This window comes from Peromyscus californicus, unplaced genomic scaffold (genome assembly GCF_007827085.1).
Source record: "Peromyscus californicus insignis strain IS unplaced genomic scaffold, ASM782708v3 Scaffold_7__1_contigs__length_154581171, whole genome shotgun sequence".
Lineage (NCBI taxonomy): Eukaryota > Metazoa > Chordata > Mammalia > Rodentia > Cricetidae > Peromyscus > Peromyscus californicus.
In genome coordinates, this window is record NW_026294595.1 from 132805576 (window position 1) to 132832435 (window position 26860).

Below are 26860 nucleotides of genomic sequence, written 5' to 3' on the forward strand. Positions count from 1 at the left end.
CAAAGCTCAAGTTCTCATCGCCAGCAAGAGGGGTGAAATGTGTGAAAACAAATACCTGGTTAAGAAAACTGTGGGCTGAGGAAATGATGAAATTTTGAATTCTGGGCGAGAACATTCGCTGCTTATTATTCAGAAAAAGGGGACCTTGCAAGGCTACCCAGTGTGATCCCATTTCTGAGAGAAAAACAAACAGGCAAGACCAAGTACGCTTGCCAGGAAAAAAATAGGACAGGAGAAAATTAAAATATGTTTGGTCTTGTTTCTTGGAGAAGAGTCCACGTAACTTATTCTCGTGTTTATTTCGGAAGCTCTGGCTAATGCTGCCATCTGGATTCTCTTTCCCTGCTTTTCCTGCTGTAAGGCCATTCAGTCCTCACGTTAAGCTAGGGACAAAGGTGATAGTCTGTCTCCCTATTCTCCAGAAGAGGAAACCGACGTTCAGAGAAGCTCAGAGATGCTGAGACTTGTCTAATGTCAACCTTAGAGAGTAGCAGAGATATCAAGGACGAGACTCCAGAATTAGAGCCTTCAAAAAAATTCCCCTAAGGCCTCCCAGACCGGAGGTTGGGGGAGGGAGTGAGGTTGGGGTGGCGGGTGCTGGGGAGGAAAGCTCCAAAGGTTCTGTTTTCTGAAACATCTTACTAAGAAAATTACCAAAGGAATAGAAAATAGATAGTGTTTCTCAATGTGGTCACCACCCAGCTTCGAAGAAAGCCTTAAAGGAGGTGGGGAGGAAGACTCGGGGAAGGGGATGGGGGTGCTTAGGAAGAGGGATCAGCCCCAGAGCCACAGGCTTCAACAGGCTTGCTCGTGCATGCATGTATGTGCGCGCGCACGTGCACGGCACATGCGCACATGCCCAAGTTCGCACAGACCTCCAGGCTCCACTGGGGCAGCCCCTGGACTGGTCCCCAACGTTGATGGGGAACCGCAGCTGCCCTCCCCCTCCCGCCCCCACGGGTGCCTTCCTCCTTCCTCTTTCTACTACTGCCCTGCCCTTCCACAGACGGCTTCTTCGTTTGTCTCCAGTTCCCCTCCGAGGCCTTGAGGTTTGGGCTGCCCTGGAGGACATGGCCTGGGGCCCTGACAACGTGCGGAAATGGTCTACCCTGGCGCTTCTGGCCATAATGGGCACAGCCCTGACTGCGGCCATCAACCCTGGCTTCGTGGCCACAATCTCCCAGAAGGGTCTGGACTTCGGTAATTGGATGCCTTTCTTCCTTCCTCCTTTATCCTGAGAGGCACTTACTGAGCATTTAGGGTGTACAGCCCTTTAAATCTGGTGGTTGGCAAGCTCATAGCTCTGCTGGGGAGACCCCCATCCCTCTGTTTTATATAGGAAGAAAACTAAGGCACAAGCTCCTAGGGCTGGAAGTAGCAGAGCTGGGGCTGGACCACTGTTCTAAAAGATTCCAAATGCCCCCCGACCCTGAAGGTCTTCATGGTCCCCTCTCTCTACACTGTCCCTTGGCGCAAATTTCTAGGCCCTTTCTTTCCAAAGCCTGGCGTCTGCCTTGCCTCCTTTGCTAGAGGCTGAGCAGGCTGGGAGAGGGCCTCTCTCCAGTGAGATGTCCAAACTCAGCTGGCAGACCCAGAGAAAGCCATCCCTGACTACTCCCCCAACCAGGCAGGTAACAAATCCGCTCACCTGCCCTCGCTGCCCGGCGCCTCACAGACCCACCGGGTCCCGTTTCTTCCACTGAAGGACTGGGTGGGACACACCACTCCTGTCCACTCCTGCAGGTGAGCCCACCCGAGTCGCGAGTAGCGCAGTGGCTCTGAGAAGTCCGCATCTGCCTTTGAGCTCAGGTCCTCGCTGAGGTCCTCCACGGAGCTTCTTGGTGCTGCCCCCCGGTGACAGAGAGAGGAACTGCAGAACTCAGGATCCCAGCTCAAACCAGACGAGGCTGAGACAGGTCCTCAAAACCAGTGTGGCCAGGGGATCTGCTGTCCTACTCCAGAACTCATGTTCCAGCCTAGGCAGGATGTTTCAGAATCACAGGGATGCAGACAGATTCACCCATTGAGCTTTGAAGGTTGTGTTTAAACCCAGAGCTGATGTGTGTGTGTGTGTGTGTGTGTGTGTGTGTGTGTGTGTGTGTGTGTGTACATGTACTCACATGAGTGCATGTGTTGACAGCTTTGGGGGATCAGAGGCTCAGCCAGAAGTCCTCATGTGCTACAGCTGCTTCACTTTTCTCTTCTACTGATGTCCCATGTGGCAACTGGAGTGAGTTTCTGGAAGTGTGGCAAGCCTATTCATATATGTGCCTTGCTCCCCATGCCCCACACCCAAAGGCTGACCCTGGGGCCTGAGCTCAGGGAACAAGAGGCTTGCATTCCCTGCCTCTGTCTACCACAGGTCAGCTGTGAGCTCTTGAACAAAGCACTGGCCTTCCCCAGCCTGTTTCCTCTTGTGGGGGGTGGAAGGGGGTGAAAGGCTCCTCTTCCTAGCATTGCTCAGCTTTGCAGCAAGCAGTGCCTGATGGGCAGGAAGATTCCGTGCATTTTATTGTGGCTATTGCTGGTTATGACTACCTCCCAGTTGGTTCCTGGGAAACCGGAAGTGTTCAGCTCACCTCTCTGCCTCCCTCCTCTCCCCTCGGGCGACATGTTTGCCTGTTAATTGGATCCTTGACGCTGTTAGCCACAGCGTCACTGGTGGCAGAATTCCTGCCTTTGGGGCATTCATTTATTTACCCAACAAATAGTAAGTGCCAGGCACCACGGTAAATACCAGAGACGCATTAATACATAAAAACTGACAGTGCAGCTAGCTTCTGGGGACTTTCATTTAGCAAAGGAGAGCAACATCAATCAGAGTCATGGTGAATAGATGCCTAATTACAGAGAAAGATGGGTGCTTCAGATGAGACATTCAAGACTGCGAAGATAGTACTACTGTCTGTGTCAGGGAAGCTTCCTGCAGGAAGTTAGGAGTTGAACAGGTGGATGAATAGCAGGAGCTGCATGTCCAAAGACCCTGCAGAGATTGTCTGGAGGAATGGGGTGGGTGTCAGTGCGAATACAGCCCAGAGTAAGGTGCGGAGAAAGATGCTTGGCTGGATGTTTGGGAGTGATATATCTGACCAGGATTCACAAACTATAGCCCAAAGGCTCAGTGTGGTTTGCTGTATATTTCTGTATGACCTACAAGCTAGTAAGGTTTTTGTTTTGGAAGGGGTGTATGTGTGTACATGATCATGGGGGTGAGCACACATGTGTGGGTACCTCTCGGAGCCAGGGGAAACCTCAGGTGTTGTCCCTGAGGAACCATGCACTATGTGTGTGGGTGGGTGGGGATTCTTCATGTTCACGTGTGGAGGGGGGACATACATGGTTGTGTGTGAGTGAGGGTGCCCATGTGTCATGTGGATGCCAGAAGATGACACTGTGTGTCGACTTTCTTGATCCCTCTCCATTTTACATTTTGAGGCAAATCTTCAACCCAGAGCTCATTGATAGAGCTGTTCTAGCCAGCCAGCTTGCTCTGGGAACCCTGTCTCCATCTCTTAGGCACTGGCATTATAGACAAGTTACCACACCATCCAGCGTTTATGTGGGTCCTGGGGACCTGAGCTCTGGTCCTTATCCTGTGCAGCAGTGACTTTAGCTACTGAGCCAACCCCAAGCAGTTGCTTTGGTTTTTAGAGATAGGGTCTTGCTATATGGCCTTAAATAGAAGCTCTCCTGCCTCAGCGTTCCCAATGCTGGGATGACAGGTGCACCCACACACCCCTTAAAGATGGTCTTTGTAGTTCAAATGGTTTAAACAAAAAAATCAAGAGAAGAATGGACCACCACACACGAAGGGTTGTTCCAGGGTTTCCAGCGCAGTGTCGGGACATGGCCACCTTCCTGTCTTTGCCTCAGTGATACCAGAGTGGCACACAGTGTGGGAGGAATGGGTGAGCCACAGGCTCCAGATGCTGGCTGTCTGAAGACAGACTCCTGCTCCACCCCGCCCATCCCACTGCCATCGCTGAGGACAGGCCCAGGGGTCGGGAGCCTTGGGGAACCTCCAGCCCTGCTCCAGAGCTGAGCTCTGAGCTTGTCTCTGCTCTGTCCTCCAGCATGCCAGGAGGGTGTGATCGTGCTGCAGAAGGAGCTAGAAGCCATCAGAATTCCTGATCTCTCTGGAGTCTTTAAGATGAAGCCACTGGGAAAAGGTTACTACGACTTCTACAAGTGAGGCTTGCGAAGGCTTAGTCCTCCAGACATGGGTTGTGGGGACCTAAGTCCTGTGGCCACCAAGTTCTCAGCTCATTGACTTCAACACTCCACAGGCAGAATGCACACCAGTCTGAGGGGATACCGCACCTCAGGCTAAGCATAGAGGAAGCCACCAAAACTGTCTTTCTAGCACCCTCCACCACTCCCACAGGAGACATCTTGAAACCAAACCCCTGTGCTACACACATGTATTTCAGGGACAGAAAAACAGCCTGTGCCCGAAGGCATTGCCTCACATGACTGGGTAGTCCAGCTTTGACACGCTTGAGCTGGGCTCGTGTGTCACTGGACCATTGGTCTCTCTTGCCACCTCTCAGTGTCAGGTCCTTTCAATCTTCCAGAGACAAGAGAGCTACCAGGTAATTCTAAGAGCACAATCCCTTCAGCTCTCTGTCCAGGAAGAAGCCTTCTTTCTCCTTGCAACACAAACCAAAGTTCTGAGGTACACTCTGATTGACCCAGTTTAAATAATGTCCATGCCCCTGAACCAATCACTATGCCAGACGAGTAGAAAAAAAAAACAATAGACTAAGCTTAAGTCCCGCCCCCAAGAAAGACAGACGGGATCCTAGCATGGACTGGGTGAGTCGGGCTCCCCAAAGTACATTTGCAGGTCTGCTGTCCCAAGAAAGGGGATGAGGCTGCTGGGCAGAAAACCCCCAAGTGTTTCCTACAGAATTTTATGCCGAGTCCATTCAGCAGACATCTGCAGCACCTACTGTGTGTCTTCCGCAGACATCTGAAGTACCTACTATTGTCACAGCAACAGATTTCACATTCCAACAGTGAGAACAGGTGGACACATTCCACCCCTATACAGAGCCGGCAGTCAAGGCTCAGCAGTCTTCCACCTTTGTTGACAGTTACTCACCCTACAAGATGGAGACTGCCTGTCCATTGTGAACCCAAGGAGCCTAAGATGCAGAGAGACCGATTGACACAACCAGGGTGGCATGTGGGTGAAGGGCCTCACAAAGCCCTCCTGGCCCAGGATGCTGACTGGGACCTTTTCCTCCACAGCATGGTTGTGGAAGGATTTCATATTCCTAATCCCCAGATCAGTCTGCTGCCCAGTGAGGGCCTCCGGCTGTCCATCAAGAATGCCAGCATCAAGATCAGTGGCAGATGGACATCAAAGAAGAACTTCCTGTGAGTCTCATGTGCAAGGATTGCTGGGTGGACTGGTGGCATTTGCAGGGCCCAGAGCCAGGGTATTGGGAATATCCACTTCTGCTTTGTCTATAGACATGTGTCACCACAGGGTCCCTGTGGGGAGGAGGGGAAGTCACTTAAAAACACTCTACCCTAGCCGGGCGGTGGTGGCGCACGCCTTTAATCCCAGCACTCGGGAGGCAGAGCCAGGTGGATCTCTGTGAGTTCGAGGCCAGCCTGGTCTCCAAAGCGAGTACCAGGAAAGGCACAAAGCTACACAGAGAAACCCTGTCTCGAAAAACCAAAAAAAAAACCAAAAAACAACAACAACAACAAAAAAAAAACACTCTACCCTGCATGAACAGCTGAGTTGGTTCACATCTCAGTACAGGGTGTGGCAAGGCTGAGTCAGTGTGTGTGGCTCAGGAGGGAAAGCTAAGTGGGACTTTTGGTTTCTTCCTGTATTAGCTAGCTACTGTTGCTGTGTAACAAACATCCCGATCTCAGCGGCTTGAAACAGTAACCATGATGCATTGTCTGTACCTGTGTCTCAGCTAGGCCCAGCTGAGAGGTGTAGCTCCTTCTCTGAGGTCCTGTGTGTCACCCAGAGTGTAGTCTTAGTGATAGAAAAAGTACAAAAGACAGAGCTGATCATGCACATTTGTGTCCCCTGTCTTCCATAAATTTACTTCATTCCTACAGGGGAGGTGATTAATTAAGTTCATTAATTAATTACTGGGTCAGTAATTGCTTAAAGTCACGACACCAAACACTTACATTTTCAGTGACAAAACTGAGATGTACACCCCCATGTTCAGGTGCTAGTACAAGGTCTGGGTGAAGAAAGGAGCTCAGAGAGGTTAGGAAACATTCACAAAGCCACACAGCAAGGGTTGGGGGGTGGGGGAGGCAGAGTACCAGGTGAAAACAGGTTGGGATATCAGGTTAGAACCCTGACATCCAGGGTTGGGAGCTTTGCACAGCTGCCTTTTCTCTCTGATGCACCCCCACCCCTGGAGTGGGGCCAACGGGGAACCTGAGGTCCCCTGCTAACGGGAGAAGTGTGAGGAGGAAAGGGTTTGCTCCAGGTCACTTCTCTCCATCTCCTTTTCAGCAAAGCCAGAGGCAAGTTTGGCCTGAGCATCCAAGGCGTATCCTTCTCCACTGACCTGAAGCTGGGCAAGAGCTCTTCAGGCCATATCACTGTCAACTGCTCCACCTGCGAAAGTCACATCGACAGCATCCATCTCCAAATCTCGGGCAGCATGCTGGGGTAGGTCTCCGGGGGCAAACGCCCGCCCTTCCTCAGAAAGCATAGCTGTAGACTCACCTCCACACAGACCCCTTACAGAGTCTTGGGTGTGAAAAGGGCAGGGCCTGGGGGTGGGGGTGGGAGCAGGGAGAAGACACTGTCTCAAGGCACAGCTCAGTATTGATGGGCGTCCACATTCCTACCTACCATCACCTGTAAGACTGGCTCTGAACCAAGGATGCACAGAGGATGCCAGGCATTGATGAAACCTCACAAGTACCTCATCAACCAGAGCCTTGCTGTGCAGCCAACACCGCTCAGCATATTCCTGCTCTCACGCCATCTGCCCAGGGAACTAAAATAGGTCTCGTGACCACTGTGGAGCAGTCAAGGCAGGCTGTCTGACCCTAGGCCCTTCAGGCAGCCCAGCCTGTGCTCTTAAAGCACTAGGCCCATGGGGGTTGGGGCAGTGGGGGGCGGGGAACCTTAGTGGTGTTATTACATCAGAAGGGTTCACGTAGGGCGATAAGAACCTAGACTTAGGAAAGGTACAGAGTGCCCCAGATACCTAGAGCTAGAGGACCTGGCCCAGTCTGGGGGCAGGAGGAAATGACATTTGAACTGAGATGAAAAGAGTGAGTAGGTGGAAATTGGCGATGGGGTGTTTTGGACAGGGGGTACCACATGTGAAACTGTGGTGAGAGGAAGCGGAGGGTACCAGGGAACAAGGCAAGCCAATGTGGCTGGTTTACAGAGAGGGAGGGCCGTGGGGAGGTGGGCATGGGATAGGGCAGGTGTCTGTAGCTGCTAAGAAAATAGTCCCGTAAACAGGTTGCTGCCAATGGGGAAAAAATGTCTAATGAAGGCTACATAACCCAGGGCGAGCTGCCAGGGTCCCCAGGCACACCTGAAAGTCCCTTGTATGTCCCCACATGTCCTCCCTAGGTGGCTGATCCAGCTGTTCCACAAGAAAATCGAGGCTTCCCTGAGAAACACCATTTATAAAAAGGTAGGAGGGCATCAGTCGGTGAGGAGCTGAGGCCTCCGAGGGACAGCTTAGCCTTGCTGGGCACCTTGGCCTTCATCTCAACCCCTCAGCATCCACAGAGCGTTTAAATCCAGGGCCCAGCTGGGTGCTTTACAGAGAGTCCCACAGACAGTACAGGGGAGGGTGGCGCCCTCCCCAGCAAGCCTTCTCGTACCTGCTAAGCAGCTTCTCTTTACCCTACCCCAGTTCCTTCACGGAGGAACAGCCGGCCTCTGTTGTCTTCCCCTGGCTGCCCTCCCCCCCCCCTCCCCTGCCTGGTGCTGCCCCAGAACACACAGCACGGAGGAGGAAGATGCTGCATCTACAAGATTTCTTGCTGCCACTAGGAGGGACCCCTGTGGAGTGTGGAGCAGGGGGATGTCGAGGGTGCAGATGGCGGGGTATCCCCCATGCTGAGGGCAGACATGGCTTAGCATAATTCCAAGAACTCTCTGTGAGTGTGTGTGTGTGTGTGTGTGTGTGTGTGTGTGTGTGTGTGTGTGCACTCTGGCATTGGGTCCCTGAAGGTCATCCCCAGCAGGCTATCCTGCTTGGCAGCAGCCTTGGCTTGAAACAGTAAGGAGTCAGGTGCCACAGGCTGTAAGTGGGCCTGAGCAGGCTGGAGTGGGCTGGGGCGTCGGCCAAGAAGGGAGCTGAGGCCATGGGAGGCTTGGGCTCCAGGAGACTTGCTGATTTGAAGCCCCCCCCCATTGGCCTTGTGGGTAAAAAAAAAAAAAAAAACACGGGGCAGTGGGACACAGTGCCTGAGGGGCAGCTGAAGTGTTCGGCCATCCCTGCTCCCCCTCCCAGCCTGGGCCAGTGAGAGCTGTGGCACAGGAGCCTCAGAGAAGGGTGGTCCAGTTCCTCTTGGGGCTCCAGGGCCCCCTGTGACAGAAGCACATGCCAGGGGCAGCACCTCTACCTCTTCCCTTTGCCCTTCTTCCTTCCCAAATCCTCCTCCATCCTGAGCGGGGCACACTAACTTCTTTTTCTTGAAGGTTTGCTGGTTTAGTGAGTTAAGGCTGTCTTCCCGTCCTCTCACTGGTTCTTCTGATAAGAATATGAGAGATGTATCCTTGCCCAAGCTCTCCTGCTACTGTGTGTCTCTACTGTGCCATGCACCCCCTCCCGCACCCCCCCCCCCAATTCCTCTAAGTATTGCCTGCAGCACTGGTTTAGTAGGGAGGAATGGCTTTAGTTTGAGGATGTCTAGAAGGTCTTTAGCTCCCTCTTTGTTGTCCCAGGATAGCTTTACCAGCTAGTGCTCTAGGATGGCAGGTCTTTGTTTCAGGGCTGAAAACACAGCCTCACCACTCTCCTTGCCTTAGGGCTTCTGCGAACAGGTACGCCTTTACCCTGGTAACTCGGCCTTTGTAAGCGCCTTCTCTTTTGCAGCCTCCGGGGTTCTGTCTTTGTTCCAGCTTCTTGGCTTTAGCTATATGGCCTGAAATGGTTCTCTTCCGGTAGGATCTGCACAGGGTTCCAAATACCTAGTGTACTTAAATGTCATTTCTTTCCCCAGATTGGGGGAATTTCCTGCTGTAGTCTTTTTGTTTTGTATCATTTTTGTTTTTGTTTAAATGAGTAGGTTTCTCACCCTAGCTTTGTCTCGGTTCCCTCTTCACCCATTTGTCTCATCATCTTGACTCAGAGGTCTTGGATATGGTCATAACCCCTCACCCTTCGCTACTCCCTCAACCTTGTCTTCAATTCCCACCATCCCTTTTTCCTCTTGGCCTAGTCTCTCAGTGATTGCATTAATTACCCTACTCATTGCTGGGTCAAAACCCAACAAAGGGAGAGAGGGTTAATTTGGCTGTGGATTGAAGACCCAGTCCATCATGGAAGGGCGGTCAGGGCAGCAAGACACTGAGGTGTCTGGTCACAGTACCTCCAGTCAGGAAGCAGAGAGATGAATGCTGGGATATCGTTCTTCTTATCCAGTTGGGGACCCAGCCCATAGAATGGGTGTCACCCCATTACAGCCTTTACTTGCCTTTAGGGCCAAATCTTAGGCCCTGTCCCTGCACGAGGATGAAACACATCTTAAATGAACATACACTGCAGCACGGATTTGATAAGACATCATTGTCAGAGTTCCAGCAGCAATGCATGCCTGACCTTGGAGTCATTTTCAAGTCCAGTTCAGCTGCCTGAGCACAAACACGGAGATCAGTCTAATGACCCACAGTAACTGACAGGCAGGTAGTGTATACGGCTTGGATATGAAGGGCAAAGGAGTCATCCGGGTCTTAGGTGGGGTGGGGTGAGAGTTCATCCTCTCTTCAAAATGACATTCAATTTAAAACTTGAGAATTCCTTATTTCTAGAATTTTCCATTTAATAGTTTTAGACTGTGGTTGATTATAGGTAACAGAAGTTTTGCCCAAGGCAGAGGTTCGGTTATCCAGGCTGCTGCTATTCTTCTGTTCCATGCTGGGGGGAGGGGGGGTGGCAGGGGAGCTCTAGAGAAATGGAGAGACTTCCTCAGCAACACGTCCAGCCAGCTCTCAGGCCAGCGTGTCTTCCCTTGTGCGCCATGGTGTGGGGAAGCTGCCAGAAATGGCTTCTCCGGCCACAAGGCTAAGGTGAGGGCACCTACACACACCCGAGCCTAGAGGTTGCCGCGCTATCCAAAGCCCAGAGAAGGGAAGGCTGACCACGAGCCATCTTGTACTTGTTCACCGCCCCATTCCATGAAGGATCTGAGACAACAGGAGACAGGTCAAGAGAACAAGAAAATAACAGTGAACCCAGCACTCTAGCAGAGCTCACACAAACACCCCTCAGGGAAGTTTTACATTCAGGAAAGACAAAGGATGCAGACATGCAGGCAATATAGTCTTATGCAGTTAACTGTGTCTGAGCTTCCTGTGGCCAAAGGCAAAAAGGAAGCTTGATTAGCTGCATGATTTTTAAGAAGACACTAAAGGAAGAGAAAGCGTGTATGCTGTGGTTTGGATTTGTGTCCACAGAGTTCATGTGCTGGACACTTAATCCCCAAATTAATCTGTTAATGGTGTTAGAGGTGCAGCCTGTGGGCAGCAATAAGGGTTAAATGAGCCCCCGTGGTGGCCTTGGTGGCTTATAGGAAGAGGTAGGGGGACCTAAGCTAGCACATGCCTCTATCTTGCCAAGTTCTACCCTCTACCGTGTTACAATCTGAAGCCTCTTAGCAGACACTCCCCCTTATTGTGGACTTGAAGAAACCATGAGCTAAATAAACCTGTGTTCTCTGTAAATTACTTGGTCTCGGGTATTTTGCCATAGCCACAGAAAAAAGATGGAGACAGTGTGTCTGGACTCTCACTTGTGGAGGGCACTTTCTGCTTCTGAAGCTCACTGGCGTTTCTTTGGTTGCCCCTAGATCTGCAAGATCGTGACCAACTCTGTGTCCTCCAAGCTGCAGCCTTATATCCAGACTCTTCCAGGTGAGGGCTGGGAGTGGGCTGTGGATGGAAGGGGATATCAGCAGCTGGAAGGGAGGCAGAGTGGGTGGAGCAGGCCTGGGCCTGGTGGCCAGGGGCAGGGCGGGCTGCAGTCCCACAGCTGGCATTGGGCCAGTTCCTTGTGCAGCCAGAAGTGAAATGGAAGGCAACTCCAGTCAGGCAGAAGGCAAACACCCTGGTATGCCAGCACTCCAGGACCCCATGCCCTGGCACCCCAGTACCCCTGCACCTTGGCACCCCGACACCCCACCACCCCTGCATCCTGGCTCTCTGAGGCCAATGACACACACAACCTGAGATGAGAGACTACCCACTTCTCTCTAGACTTCAGTTCCCACGCCCTGCAAAAGAGACAATATCTCTATACACAGCAAATGGTAATAAGCAGCAGCTGCTGCTGGCGGGCATCCTCCTGCCCCAGCCCCATCGCTTCACTCCTGGAGGAACCAAGACTCAGAGAGGAGCAGACACTTGTTTGAAGTCCCAGAGCCATCTAGAAGAATCCAGATCCCAGTATGGAGATAAAAACGTTATTCTTTGGCAATTTCATACATTTATATGATGTGTCTTAATCATATCCACCGGAAGTTGGGATCTTAAAAACCTCAGATAGGACTGCCCCCTTGTGGACTGCAGTACCGCTGGTCCACAATGCATGCTCTGGTGCAGGACCAAAGAACAGCCTCCTCTCTCTGTCTCTGTCTCTGTCTCTGTCTCTGTCTCTGTCTGTCTCTGTCTCTGTCTGTCTCTGTCTCTGTCTCTGTCTCTGTCTCTCTCTCTCTCTCTCTCTCTCTCTCTCTCTCTCTCTCTCTCTCTCGTCCAGGCTAGCCTCAAACTCTCAGCAGTCTGGCTGCCTTCAAACTCCTGCCTCTGCCTCCCACATGACGGGGTTACAAGCATGTTGTCCCCTCACTGAGCCATTGCTATCTGTACGTGTGTGTGTGTGTGTGTGTGTGTGTGTGTGTGTGTCTGTGTTTGTGTGTGTCTGTGTCTGTGTGTCTGTGTGTCTGTGTCTGTCTGTGTTTGTGTGTGTCTGTGTTTGTGTATGTCTGTCTGTGTGTGTGTCTGTGTTTGTGTTTGTGTGTGTGTGTGCCGTGTGTCTGTGTGTACATGTGTGCATGAGTCTGGAGACTGAACCCAGAGCCTGGCATTGGCCCACTAGGTGCTCCAACCCAATCTCCATCACCAGATTTCACTTCTTTTATGGAAATCTCAGGGAGTCCCCGCAGGGGTCATGGAAAGAGGCCACAGTTCCCCTTGCAGCTGTGCGGGCTTCTGCCACTGGAACCAGCTCACAACCCATTTTCTCTGTGTCTAGTGATAGCTAGAGTGGACGAAGTGACCAGGATTGACTACAGTCTGATGGCTCTAACAACCACAGCTGAGTTCCTGGAGGGGCAGCTAAAGGTGAGGCTTTCACAGAGATAAGTACCTGCTCAAATGTGTGCCCTGTAACCTTGGAAACTGACTCTTCCTAGTTGCTTTACCCCACTCTACACTCACCTGCATCCCCGACTCCAGCCATGCTGGCTGCCTCCAATAATCCAGAAACTCACTGTGCCTGCCCCGTGCCCAGGGCCTTCGCACTAGCTCTTCCCTCTGCCCAGGGCGCTCTGCAGCAGATCTCCACATCGCTCTCCCCAGGGTGCTCTGCAGCAGATCTCCACACGGCTCTCCCCAGGGTGCTCTGCAGCAGATCTCCACACGGCTCTCCCCAGGGTGCTCTGCAGCAGATCTCCACACGGCTCTCCCCAGGGTGCTCTGCAGCAAATCTCCACACGGCTCTCCCCAGGGTGCTCTGCAGCAGATCTCCACACCGCTCTCCCTGTGCCTTCTAGTTCTTGGTTAAACAGGCCTTCCTAGGGAAATCTTCCTGGGGATGCTTTCCCCAGCCACTCTTGCTGAAATAGCGCCCCCCCCCACTGTACCCCAACGCTGCCTTTGTCTCAGCAGAACTAATTACACACACACACGCACACACACACGCACACACGCACACACACACACACACACACACACACACGTGCGTGCTATGGCGAGAGGGGGCAGGGACTGCTTTGTTCACTATTGTATGTACAGCACCTGGAAATATGTCTGGTGTAGAGTAGGTGCTCAGGAAGGAAGGAAGGAAGGAAGGAAGGAAGGAAGGAAGGAAAGGTTGGTAAGGCAACAGAGGGAAGAAAAGGAGCAATGTTGCCTAAACCCGTGGTTCTCAACCTTCCTAATGCTGTGACCCTTTAATACAGTTCCTCAGGTGGTGACTGAGCCCCAACCATACCATTATTTCATTGCTACTTCATAACTATAAATTTGCTACTGTTATGAATCATAATGTATATGTGCAGGATATCTGATATGTGATCCCTGTGGGGGTCACGACTCACAGGTTGAGAACTACTGACCTAAATCATACCATCCAGGAACAAGCACCATCGAGACTAATGGAGACCCTCCAATCCTTCTCTACAGCAATACAACATACAAAGAGAGAGGGGGGAGACAGAGAGACAGAGAGAGAGAGAGAGAGAGAGAGAGAGAGAGACAGAGAGAGAGAGAGCAACAGCACACACAGAGGCATAGAAACAGATCCACACAGCACAGATGCAAACACACGTGTGCGCGCACACACACACACACACACACACACACACACACACACACGTACACACTTCCAAGCCACCCACAAAATGTCTCCTGTGGCCTTTCACTGGTGACTCTGTGCTTCAGTGAACAGCCAGAGTAAGGCCCCACCCACCCGGGACAGTTGGACTTTTTTCAGGTGTCCCATGCAGCTAACCAGAGCTGCAGCTGGTACTGAACCAGGTCCATTTTGTCCACTGTGTGGCATGCCGGTTACTAAAATGACAAGTTATTCGTCTGATGGGTAAGTGTGAGTAGGCAGCCTGGGTCTCTCGTTCTCCCCAAGGATGAACTCGGGGACGTTTATGGGCTGGGACCTGGGGAGAGGTGATGGGAGGTTAACCAGGGGCAGATAGAGGACAGAAAAACAAGGAACTTGGGGCAGAAGAAAGAGCAGGCAGTTGTGTCCACAGGGACCATCCTGACAGCTCTCTGTCCACTCATGACTACTCTCTAGAGGTGCTGGACAAAACTGAATGCTCAAAACACCCACATACACACAAGCAGTGCACACACATACACATGGACACACATTCGTGCACACACACACTCCACACATGTGCATAAACCTGAGTACATGCATATGTGCACATGTATGCACACACATACATAGTACACACACATGCACATACCTATGGCATACATACATGCACACATACACACATGCATACATGTACACACTTGCACACATATAATATACACGTATGCAAACATGATCTGTTTTGCATGGGGGATGATGCTGTCCTGCTCGTATTTCTCTCTGAAGGATGTGTATTGAAGTTAGTGTCCACTGCCTGACCAGCTGGGTGTGGTGGTGCATGCCTTCCATCCCAGCACTCAGGTATCAGAGGCAGAGGCAGGAGGATCTTTATGAGTTCAGCCTGGTCTACACAGCAAGTTGCAGGTCAGCCAGGGCTACATAGAGACCCTGTCTCAAAAAGAAAGAAGGAAAGAAGGGAGGAAGGAAGGAAGGAAGAAAGGAAGGGAGGGAGGGAGGGAAGGAGGGAGGGAGGGAGGGAGGAAGGAAGGAAGGAAGGAAGGAAGGAAGGAAGGAAGGAAGGAGGAAGTCAAAAGGAGAAGAAAAGAGAAAAAAGGAACTATATGACCTTCCATAGTGTGGGCAACGTGGACATTAACTTTAAAGGACAGCATGGGTCAAAGGTTCAGAGCACGGGGCTGGGGGGAACTCAGTGGCACAGGGCCCACCTGCCTGTATGACACCAAAGGTTCAGGGTTGTTCCCCACGACCCTCCTGCCCACACCAAGCACCGCACTGACTATGATGTTTGTCTTTTGGTGCACATTTTTAGACTTTCTGTGCTCTTTAACTTTTATATAAGTGGTATTCTACCATATGTATCTATAATTTGCTTTCCTGAGCTCGACATTAATTTTCTTTCTAAATAAACAATCTGCTTTCACTACACGTAGTCAAATAGCTTTTTAGAGACATAAGGAACATGTATCCTTCTGGTAGCATGTAACTCTTACCAAAACCACACACTTCAGCCTTCCTGATTCTGCTAATGGGACAGAGGAGGCAACCTGCAGGCCACTGTTCTTTTGATGACTACTGAGCTGACTGGCAAGGGGGAGATGGAACGGTACATGGGAGGAGGAGGTGTTGGCTGGATGCCTCTGCTACTTATCAGCCCTGTGACCTTCTCAAAAGTGCTCCCAGGTGCCCCACATTGCCAGCAGCAGTTCCTGCTCATGCCCAGCTGGTTTTCTCCCAGCTTTTACTGGACTAGAGATGCTCACCTGCAATCTTAGGACACACAGACCTGCTCTGCTCTTTCCACCCAGGGCGAGTTTTTCTGGCGGGGAAACCACAGCTCACTTCCTATTACCCCAGCAGCAATGAGTTTTTCCCCAAACAACGACCACATGGTGCACCTGGGCATCTCCGACTACTTCTTTAACAGCGCAGGACTTGCATATCAAGAGTCTGGAACCTTGAAAATAACCCTGAGGGACCAAATGGTAAGTGTGGCTAACTGAGCACAGAATTGGAGTCCGAGTCCAGTAGACCTAGGTGGGAGGCTTTGTTCACAGGGGTGGAGTTCAGTGTGCTGTGAGGGTCAGGAGGCAAGGAGCCCTGGGTTCAAGTGTTGGTCCCACTCCTTTTCAACTGAGGGACTCTAGGTCACTTATGTATCCTTGTGCCTCAGACTCACCTGTAAGCCACCGACACCAGTGTCCTCCCCAGAATCCATTGTAAGTATTAACTGAAATAGCAGCGTGAGAGGCTAGGAGGCCAGGGCTCAGTGCATAGCAGTCACACCCCCATCAATGTGTTATTCCCACCCCTGACTCAGCATCATTGGCTCTTACCACGTGTTCATGGCTGAATCACTCTGGGCCTCAGTTTCTCCATCTGTACATGATGAAGTAACCCCCTTCTCTACAGCCTGGGAGATACAGCCATCCCAGCCTGGCCACCTGCATCCTGGGTCCCTCTTACAGCATGCCTCAAAACCATCAGGTTCTCCTCTCTGTATAAGAAGACATGCAGAATGCCCACTACCCACTGTAGAAGCAAACACAGACCACCCAGGGGCCAGGCTGCTTACTCACAGCGCGACTGGTAGCGTGGAGGCAGGCCGAATGATGCAGGGCATCCTGGGATCGGTTTGGCAGCAGATGGCAGTCACTGGCCATGCCCACCCTTCCTAGCCGACAGCTAACCAAGTTGTAGCACCAGGTGGTATTGCCGCAGTGGTCCCAGTGTGCACTGATACTCAGTGTCTCACCCCTGGCCTGGCATGACCTGTTCTTCTCAACTTTAACAATCTCTCAATATCCTTTCCCCTCCTCGCTGCAGTTGCCAAAGGATTCCAAGTTCCGACTGAACACTGAGTTCCTTGGGACCTTCCTGCCCAAGGTAGGAAGAAGGCCTTGTCTCCTCACTCAGCTCACTAGCGTGCCAGGGTGGCCTGGACCATCTTGATAGGATGAGAGCCCCCTTCAGGCCTACAGACAACAAGAGAGAGCGGAGATGACCCAGCGTAGGCCAGCCCAGGGATAGTGTCCCATCAATGCCCTGAGGGTGAGGCCGGGTGCAGGGCTCACCCATCCTTCAAATCTCTGCTGAGCTGGGGACCAACAGAATAGACTGCCTACCTGCTGTCCCCCACCTCTGTCTCCTCTGCCTCCCCCTGTCCCTGAACCTCCCTCCCCTCCCTGATTCCTTCATGTTCCTCTGCTTCCTGCCTCTCTCAGTGCTGTGAAGACAGGAATTCTCCATCCAGGCGCACAAGGCTGTTAGATGAACCAACCATGCATGCAGTCTGTGCCGGTGACTCCAATGTGTAGATGAGATTACTATAGACGGTGGACAGGCAGGTTCCTTTTGCAGGCTGAATGGCTTAAGCCAGAAATCGATTTCTCAGAGTTCTGTGGAGTGGAAGAGCAAGATTGGGGTTCTGGAAGAGCAGTCTGCCAGCTACTAGTCTGAGGGGAGGGAGAGGAGAGCGCTGGTGTTCCTTCTTCCAAGGAGAAGAGCCCTCAGCTCAGAGCCCTGCACTCATGACCTCATTCATCCTGGCTTCCATAGAGGCTCATCTCTAAGCTATAACGGGAACTGCAGAAAAGGAGCACAAGCATTTCACTTACAATAGTGTCTAGAAATTTCGACCAGGAGAGGGTGGCTGAGGAGGTGTGGCTGGTAGAAGTGTCCAGGAGGTCTGTCTTGAACATTGGCCTCTTGTGGTCGCTGCTCTTACCTCGGCTGGATCGCCTGGGGGGAGGATGGACAGCTTGCATGGGTCTCAGGAACTTTCAATAAAAAAGGACCTCTCTGTCGCTTGTCACTGGTACCCGGGAACTGCAGGTGGCCATGAAGTTCCCCAGCACAGAGGTGCAGCTACTGATCACCGCCTCCGAGGCTCCACGCCTGACCATACAGCCCTCAGGCCTCTCGCTCGAACCTGCCCTGGAGACCCAGGCCTTTGCGGTGCTCCAAAACTCCTCCCTGGTCCCTCTTTTCCTGCTTCACATGGTAAGCTGGGTGCGGACCCAGATTCAAGCCCAAATACTGTGGACTCTACAGACTGGGCCCAGAGACACGGACTCACCTGCTCACACTCCCACAGGCACTTATCACCAGCTGTCCTCTGTGTGTTTGCTTATTTATGTGTGGCTGTCACTCCTCTGTCCTTTAATTCATTCAGTCATTCATTACTTCATGGCATAAAACAGTTCCCAGCAGCCTGTCTTTGGTGACTCAGTTATGCGTGTGTGTGTGTGTGTGTGTGTGTGTGTGTGTGTGTGTGTGTGTGTGTGTGTGTGTGGTTTTCATCCATCCATTCACCTATTTGTCCAATTTTTAATTAACTCGATTACTCATTCTTACGTGAAATATGCTGTACCTTTGCCGGCCCCTACAGCCATCACTTAGGCAAGGATTCACGGATTCCTTTGCTTAAGCCTTTGGCCAGTGGGTCTTTCATCCATCATTCAGCCACGTGTATCTTCTGAGTATTCCTTCATCTGCGCATTTGCGTAACCCTTAATTTGTTCAAGTTTTCATTCCATTGCTGATTTGTGTTCATTGGTTGGCTCACCCTGTTGCTACACAAACAAACGGTTGTGGCCCCTGTATGTGTCCAGCATCTCCCCTAGCAGAGGACGCTAGAGGCCTGTGGAGTACCTACGAGGGCGGGGGGTGGGGGGGGTGGGGGGGGGTGGGGGGATGGGGGGTAGTGGTGGTGGGGGGTGGTGGTGGTGGTGGTGGTGGTGGTGTCTACAGCCTCCCAGCAGGGGGCGCTAGAGACCTGTGGCCGATCTGCCTGTCTTCAAGCTTAAACTCACTTGGCAGCTGAAATGGGTTCTGATAGGGTTACCTTAGGTAGACCATGAGCCGAGGTGGGCCTTCTCTTCCTTAGTAGGTTCTGAGTGAAGCAGTGGGTGGTAATGTGATTACAGGCCAGCCAGGACTTCCAGCCCGTGCCTCCTCCCCATCCCAGGCTGACAATCCAGGATTCTCAGAACCACAAGGCCAGAGCCATTCTCCCTGCTTCCTGGGCGCTGTGGGTATGACCCAGAGGTATGGCCACTCTGCTGGCCCTCCCCTGCCAGGGGTCAGGCCAGTTACCTGGATCACTTGCTTTGCAGAATACAAATGCCTCTATGGAAGTGGACGCTGAAGGAGACAGACTTGTTGGAGAGCTGAAGCTAGAAAAGTAAGCTTGTGGGGACAGGAGGGGGCGGGCGCCCTTCCGTTCCCGGGTCTGCAGGAAAGTAGTGGTCTCCCTGCACACTCAGCACCCAGCCCTGGCCTTGGTCCTCCTGCCCAAGCCTCACACGGTGTGCAGTGGGCACACTGCCCGTTTGCTCAAAGGCAGGTGTGGTGGCGACTCGGATACTCAGGGGCCTGCCTGGGCAACTTAGTGAGACCCTGTCTCCAGGCAAAGCTGAAAAGGACCGAGAATATGACTTGGTGGTAGAGTGTTAGCCTGGCATGTATGGGGCCCTGGGTTTCCTCCCCAGCACTGCCAAACCAAACAAGAAACCGAACTGATGCTCAAAGACAAGTGACTCACCCAGGCTCGTACACAAGTGACCGCGCGTTCCAGTTTACTCGAAACGGCCCGGCTTTAGTGAGCAGGCTGTGGGTTCAGCTTAACTGACAAGCCTGAAGCTTCCAGGCTGAGTAGAGCCAGGTGCCCCAGTGATGTCCTTGGGACCCTGAGTCACTCTGCCTCTTGGTTTGCTGTCCCCTGGGGCTTGGCTTCATTCCCTGTATGCTGTCCCCACAGGCAGCATCCTATACAGCAAGAGAGAGACACTCACTTGCTATTCTAGAAGCCTTGGGACCAGCTCCCGCCGGGCAGTATGTTTTTCAGCACTGAGCAAGGGAGGTGGACTGTGCTCAGAGCTTAGGGTTTGGTCAGCAACACTAACCATTCTGGGGACGTGTGACTCCCCCCAAGGGAGAGCCTGGGGCATGCTGGGAAAGCACACTGGGTCAGAAGCCTGGGTGGTGTCCACGGGTGGGTCCTGGGCCACTTGGGCCACCAGATGACCTCATCTCCCCTCCCTGCAGGCTGATGTTGGAACTGAAGCGCTCTGACTTCGGCTCTTTTAAGGTGAGTCTGGGCCCTGCTGAGGAAGCCCCTGGCTCAGCCGTACAAAGCTTGCCCTGTGGGCGGGCAAGCTGAGCCAGAGTCCCTGCCCCGCATAAACTGTGCAGCCCTAGGCCAGTCACATCCCTCTCGGAACTCACTCATTCCTCACCTGAGCTCCTGTGCTGGAATTCCACTGGGAAAAAAACACACCCAAAAGAACGGCGTTTGTTGGGGTGTTTGTTGAAGGGACAAATTAATTACTTTACTGAGCGCCCCCCCCCCAGATATTAGATCATGAGATCAAGATGAGTTCGTTAACCCCAGCCCTTGAGAAGTAGAGGCAGGCATATCTCTGTGGGTTTGAGACCAGCCTAGTCTACGTAGTAAGTTCTAGGCCAGCCAGGGCTACATAGAGAGACCATGCCTCAAAGAAACGAGGCAGGCGAGTGAGATCAGGGAAAGCCACCCTGAGGAGGTGATATTTGGCTGTGAGTATGAGCCAGCAGCCCTGTGACAGGAACATCTTGGCATGTGTGGGGAATGTAAGAAACTAGGGTGGCTGGTGTACAATTAGTAGAGGACCAGAGATATTGTCAGTGAAGCAGGCTGGGACTGGATCACCCAGGGCACCCCCGCTAGCTAAAATGGAGGAGAGAAGATGGAGAGAAGCAGTCTCAGGGAACCTGTCAGGGAACAGAGAGCTGTGGTTTATGCCACTCTTAGGGCCCTGTGGTTGGACAAGGGGAACAGCCTCAGGACACAAGAGTGTGACCACAGGGGTGTGAGGCTAGGAAGAGAGGAAGGAGGGTGGGCTGGAGGAGGGATTTGGAGGGGGCTTAGATGGAATTGATGGGAGAAGATGTTTGTGGGAAGGCATCATGGTGGCATCTGGGTTGTGGCTGAGTGACTGAATGACCTAGAAGAGGTCTGGCCACTTGGCTGCTCTAGGGCTGTCCCTCAGCCCTGCCCACAGACCCATCAGTGTGGCACACAGTGTACATCCGCTGAGGCTGAGGCTCCTGGAGCACTGGCAGAGCCCTGCTTCCCACTGCTTTGCAGAGTGCCTGCCTTCCCCAGCTCCAGAATCACATGGTCCCAGCCTGCGATCTCCAAGTCTGCTAAGAATCCATCTGGGATAATAGCAAACAGAAGGCCAGCCTGCCCCTCCCCTCCTGGGGCTCCTCCAGCTTCCCCCGCCCAGGCTGACTTCCTGGGAACTAACTTCTGCTCCTGCAGAAAATGAAAACTGGGCTCTCCCAGATGCAGAGCTAGGAGGGCACGGAACTGAGGTGCCCCCAGGAGCACAGCCCGGGAAGGAAGCACGATGACTCCAGAAACAAAAGCATACGCATTCATGTACACATCTGTCATATTCTTATTAGGAGAGTAACCAGTGAGGATGGAAACACTCAGCCTTAACTCAGTAAACTAAAAAACCTTCAAGAAAAAGAAGTTAGTGTGCACCTCTCAGGGACAACCCTAAATGTGGGGTTCGATGTCACTGCTCAAGGCAGGCATCCTGATGTGGCTTCACGTTACTATTTATTTATTTATCCTCAAAACAACACATATGCAGCGCTAAGCACCCGGAGACCTGCACTTTTGCAAACCCAAGCAATGAAACTTATTTGTACTCCTAGCATTCGGTTTGTGATTTAGAATATAGCCTTCCTGGCTTTTCAGTATGCTTCTTTAATTAAAATTCAGAATTCCTTGGTTCTGAGAGCCTCCTTTTCCTGTCTCACACATTGGCCCAGCCCTGTGCTGATGGTTACATTTCTACAATATCCTGTTTAATGGCTCCCTACTATTTCTTGGTATCAAAGTAGCGCCATGTCCCCAAGTGAGTCCCCCTGCTGTTGGACTCAGTAGTTTTGTTAGTTCATTATTTGTGTTAAATTGTCTTGTGGAAAGACTCCTGCTTCTCAGGTTTTGCTTTCATCCCATGTTATTGCTTTCTCTGAACCCAACCCCTCATAGGAAGGATGCATGAGGTCCGTTACTGCCCCAAAAACACACATTTGAAATAAAGGCCTGCCTTCCTGCCTTCCTTCCTTCCTTGCTTGCTTCCTTCCTTCCTCCCTCCCTGCCTTCCTCCCTGCCTCTCTTCCTTCCTTCCTTCCTTCCTTCCTTCCTTCCTTCCTTCCTTCCTTCCTTCTTTCTCCTCCTCCTCCTCCTCCTTTGCTTTTTGGTTTTTGAGACAAAGTTTTACCTTTGTAACCTTGGCCTAGAACTTACTATGTAGATCAGGCTCATAGAGGTCCACCTTCCATCTGCCTGTGGCTCCTGAATGCTGGGATTAAAGGCATCGTGCCTGGCTTGTTTGCTTGTTTGTTTTGAGTCAGGGCTCAGGGTCCCAGGAGTCTGTGTTGATCTCAAACTCATGATCCTCCTGCCTCAGCCTCTGAATCCCAGGCATGCCCCATGTCTTGCTCATTTGCAAGGCTTTTGTTGGCCACTGTGGAAGAGTTCTGAAAAGCTGCCTTTCATAGTCCCTGCGGCCTTACCGGATGCCCACTTTCCTGGTGTCTCCTGTAACTTGCTCCGGCTCTGGGTGCTTCTCCAGGCTAGGAGGCTGTGGAGAGCCGGGTGGCAGGGAGAGGAGGTGTGACTGAAGAGCAGTTGCCCTGATGACCTAGCCCCACCCCACCTTTCCCATCTGAAGGTGGAGTTACTGCAAGCTGTCATAAACTATCTCATGCCCACGATGGTGGTGCCCAAGATCAACGGTAAGAAGCTTTGGAGAAACCAATGGTTTTCAGTCCTGGTCAGAACAGTGGGGTTGCTTGTCTGCAGGTCCTGATTCCTGGCCCAGGTTAGAGGGCAGAGGATGGGCCCCTCAAATGACCCCAAATGACATCTGACCCAAAAGTTGGGAGGACAAAAGGAACTCACATGCCCTGGGCTCCTCCTCTGCTCCATTTCCTTATGAGGTGTGAGGTGGTGGTGGTGGTGATAGATTACTGAGTGACTTTTTCAGTATAGTGTAAAACTAATCTATCCCCAGCTGGGGTTCACACCAGCAGCCCCGAAACTGACCCACCCAAGTTCATCTTCATGGGAAAGATGGGTCTATGACAAATTCCTCAGGTCTGACCCAAGCCACCCCAGTTACTAAACTATCCCCTGCACTTTCATACCTCAGTTCCATCTCAGTTTATGGGGTGCAAGGGTTTTTCACCCCAGCTACTGCCCATCCACAGCTTCATCTGCAGCATAGAGCAGCTCTGTGCACAGACGCCCCAATCCCAGGTCCATGCTCTGTGTATGCGGCCCCTGGTTTCACTAAGGTGTGGACCCTCAGGAGGGAAGTCACTGGGGAGAGGCCCACAGAGGTCCTGCATGTGGGCTTGGGGGCCAATGGAGGACAAGAGGGCTGGGCACAGACACCAGGGCAGCCTTCCTTCCTGTCACGCAAACCCGTGCCCGCCCCTGCTTCACCACCCCCCTCTTGTCTCACACCACAGAGAGGCTGCGGAGAGGTTTCCCTCTCCCTTTGCCTGCTGAGATCAAGCTCAACAACATCATGTTTCAGTCCTACCAGGTAAGTCCCCAAGGTCTCTGGTCACCAAATGTCCCATAAGAATAGCCGCCCACCGCTGCCAAGCCACACTCTGCACTGAGCCCTTCCTGTCCTCACAACATCCCAGGACACAAGGAGAGCTGGTGCTTAGGAAACCTGGGCATTCAGTGAAGTTCACGGTCTAAGCCAGGCTCCTCGCTTTTATGCCATTGTCGCTTGTCTCTGTAAACGTGGGCTCACCAAGTAGACACATAGTTCTTTTTAGGTGAATGTGTCTAAGTGCCTAATATCAGATTACTTTAAAAAGCCGCTGTAGAGAGAGAGGGCGGAAGAAAGAGAGGCTTGGTCTGACCTGAGGTGGGATCATGTTCATGCACAGATAGGGGGCGTCTTTGTCACCTACATGTGCGGATGGCCAAATGCCTACAGGAGAAGATAGGATGCAGCCTCTTATAGGGATGGAAATTACTTCTGTAGTCCTCAAGGGAAGCTGGGAAGTGTAGTCTTGGGCTGGAACTTACTATGTAGATCAGGCTCATAGAGTCCACCTTCCACCTGCCTGTGGCTCCTGAATGCTGGGATTAAAGGCATCGTGCCTGGCTTGTTTGCTTGTTTGTTTGTTTGTTTGTTTGTTTGTTTGGAGTCAGGGCTCAGGGTCTCAGGAGTCTGTGTTGATCTCAAATTCATGATCCTCCTGTCTCAGCCTCTGAATCCCAGGCATGCCCCGTGTCTTGCTCATTTGCAAGGCTTTTGTTGGCCACTGTGGAAGAGTGACAGGAAACTGTCACCTAAAGCATGTATGGTGTGTGTTGCTGATGTACCAGCATCATCCTGGTATGTTTACAGAAAGTTCTCCCGAGCCTATCCTGCAGGTGTGTGACACCCTGAGGTTTGTGTACCTTCCTCTGAGTTTCCAGGCCCCTGGGCTCCTGGGGCCTTTCCCTCAACTGCTCCAGTCTCCCCTTCTTGTTCTGTCCCCCACCCCTCATACCAGCAATCCCGGCCTTCCTCCCCAGGCATCTTCTCCCCATTATTATTGGCATTATTATTGGCATATTACTGGCACTCTTGGTCACTCTCAGTAACTCCTCAAGCCCTGCAGCCACCACCCAGCTTCCCAGCCATGGGACCAGCCTTCCTCTGTGCTGTCCATGTTAGCCACTTTTCTTCCTCAGTGTCTGGACCCCAAGGCCCCGGACCCTTCATCCCTAAACATCCCAAGAAACCCACAACCCCACAGGGAAGCCCTGACCTGGCCCTGAGTTCCTGCCTCTGTTGACAGCTTGCTTTTCTGACATGTGACCATAATGAGAAACTACATCACCAAGTTCCTCTCTCTAAGGCCTAGTCCAGGGGGACTGGGAAACAGGTGACAGAGCAGAGGAATCTGTCCCCACCCTCCCAGCATCTCTGTTCCTGAATTTTATCAAGGTCATCCAAAAAAAAAAAAAAAAGACCCCCCCAGCAAAATTTAATTTCTTCACTTAGAAACAGAGGGAAGGACACTCTGGGTCGAGAGTAATTTTTCAGCCTTAGTTGGAACCAGGTCTTTTGAGCTGCTGCAGGACAGGCATGACATCAGAGGCCCCCAAGGTGGCCGAGAGAACCCCTACCAGGGAAACTGCTAACAGGGTCTCCGGCTGTCACTGCAGTCCCACAGACCCACTGCTGATACCCTAGGGTCCCACTGCCTCCTGCCTTTCTCAAACAGAATGGCCTTACTCTGCCCGCCCCCCAGGTCTTAGCCAGGTCCCTCAAGTTTTCTTTTCTTAAATATGTGTATGTGTGTGTGGCTTGCACATTGTGTGTTTGAATGTGTGTGGATGCACGGATATGTGCATGTGAACATGTGTGTGTGCGTGCATGCATGTGGAGGCCAGAGGTGACGTGGAGTGTCTTCATCTGTCACTCTCTGAGACCTTGTGTGCTGACACAGTTTCTCAGCCAGGTCGCCCTCTTAAATCCCAACCCAGCAGCAAGGGTGCACTTGAGCTCATGGTGTCTGTCTCTCCCTAGAATTTCCTGGTGCTCAGAGCAGATGTCCACCGGACCTGAGAGATGACCTGGGCCTGGGAGCTCTGCAGCCGCTCCCCAGGGGGCCACCGCACTCGCAGGATAGCCTGCCTGCTCCAGGAATCCTTTCATCTTCGGCCCTTGCCCCCCCCCCCCCCCTGTTCACTTCCCCAAGCTCAGCTCTAGAAATAACCCAAGCTAGTGGAAGTTGAGCACAGGAAAAGAGGGAGGTTTGAATGCCAGGGCCCCACGCCTCTTTCAGCAAAGCCCCTCCAGCATTGGCATTTCTGCTGGAACTGTGACATTACTTTGGACTTTGCAAAAACATCTGGTTTTTTTCCTCCTGCGTATTCTGTGTGCTGGTGTGGCTTCTTGTCCATTCATTAGCGCACTCACTGGCTGTAGCCAGCGTGGCCTGCACATATGCTCTTGAGTCCCCGACACCTACGTTAGCACAAAGTCCCGCTGTTGCAAGTGTCCTCGGGTCTTTCTTAATCGGAAAGGATGAGCCTGGTTTTCTAGGGTCCCGCAGTTTTGAGAGGTGCTGTGTCTACTGGACTATTGTTCCTGTCATTACTACATGCTGCCACTATTTTGCCTCACTCCTTCCTGTACAGCCTATTGACTTCCTGCGGCCGATGCTGACTGTTGTTCCTCACTACCACGTGGTGGCGCTGTTGAACACATGACCCGAAAAGTTGATTGTACCTCAGCAAGGCACGGACCAGGGTATGCAGTTCTTGTTTGGTGTACACAGCACATCTTATGATCTCCAGGCCCTGGTGTGGGAGCCATCAGTCCCAAGCTCTCCAGGACTGGTGCTGGATCCTGCTGGGGGCTTTGGGACATTCCTTTCCTCAAGATATCTGATGGGACTGCCCAAGCCTGTTAGACGCACTTTATACGGGTCAAGTGACCCCAAGGCCTCTCTGGGCTGGGGACCTTTGGTCTGAGACCAGGATGATGAACAAGAATACATCTAAAGATTGAGGCAAGCGGCGGAGCCTGGGTACCATAATCAGTTTAGTTTTTAAAATGGTATTTCAGTGACATCTGAAAGCTTTGGAAAGGCAAAAGTGGAATAGAGTGACCAGAAGGAGAGGTCCGGAATTCAGACTTCAGCCAGGCTGATGATGGCCAAGATGGAGAGAAGTGTTTGGGGAGGGGGTGGAGAGTAGATGAGTGACCTTCCTAAAGAAGGATGCACACACCTGCTGACATGACTCTGTTACATGGAGGCTGAGGTTCTAGGGCCGCTAACCCAAACCCACAGGGCCAGCCCAGCCCAGGAGGATCTCATTCAGTCTTCAATGCATTACGTTTCCCTCATCCTGGGACTCATTTGTGTCTTTCAGATTAGCTCACTGCCAATCACAAGCCCCGCCTGTAGCCAAGCTGGGGTTCCTACACTCCTGCCCTCCTCAGAGCCCATGAAACTTCTGTTCTGAACACCTCTAATTTGTCCACCAGGAAGGTACACCTGCTGCTTTTTGCTGATGGCTA

At 52.1% G+C, this 26860-nt stretch overlaps 1 protein-coding gene across 1 annotated transcript; it reads left to right on the forward strand.

Moving 5' to 3' along the window:
- Bpi (bactericidal permeability increasing protein) lies at positions 1–25399 on the forward strand. Its single transcript, XM_052725379.1, has 15 exons — positions 1–1200; positions 4074–4188; positions 5254–5382; positions 6500–6658; positions 7583–7646; positions 11032–11095; positions 12432–12520; positions 15560–15736; positions 16578–16637; positions 17586–17753; positions 18869–18936; positions 19800–19842; positions 22487–22550; positions 23289–23365; positions 25361–25399. The coding sequence occupies exons 1-15, from the start codon at positions 819–821 to the stop codon at positions 25397–25399; spliced, it is 1698 nt and encodes a 565-aa protein (XP_052581339.1). The 5' UTR covers positions 1–818.
- The last annotated feature ends 1461 nt before the right edge of the window (positions 25400–26860 follow it).

What these genes read in the sequence shown, in the direction of transcription:
- Bpi (XM_052725379.1), top strand. Translation starts at nt 819, where the DNA reads ATGTATGTGCGCGCGCACGTGCACGGCACATGCGCACATGCCCAAGTT. An exon ending in TCCTGGAGGGGCAGCTAAAG is followed by an intron (nt 12,521 to 15,559) that starts GTGAGGCTTTCA and finishes CTTTCCACCCAG; the next exon opens with GGCGAGTTTTTCTGGCGGGG. An exon ending in GGAGAGCTGAAGCTAGAAAA is followed by an intron (nt 18,937 to 19,799) that starts GTAAGCTTGTGG and finishes CCCTCCCTGCAG; the next exon opens with GCTGATGTTGGAACTGAAGC.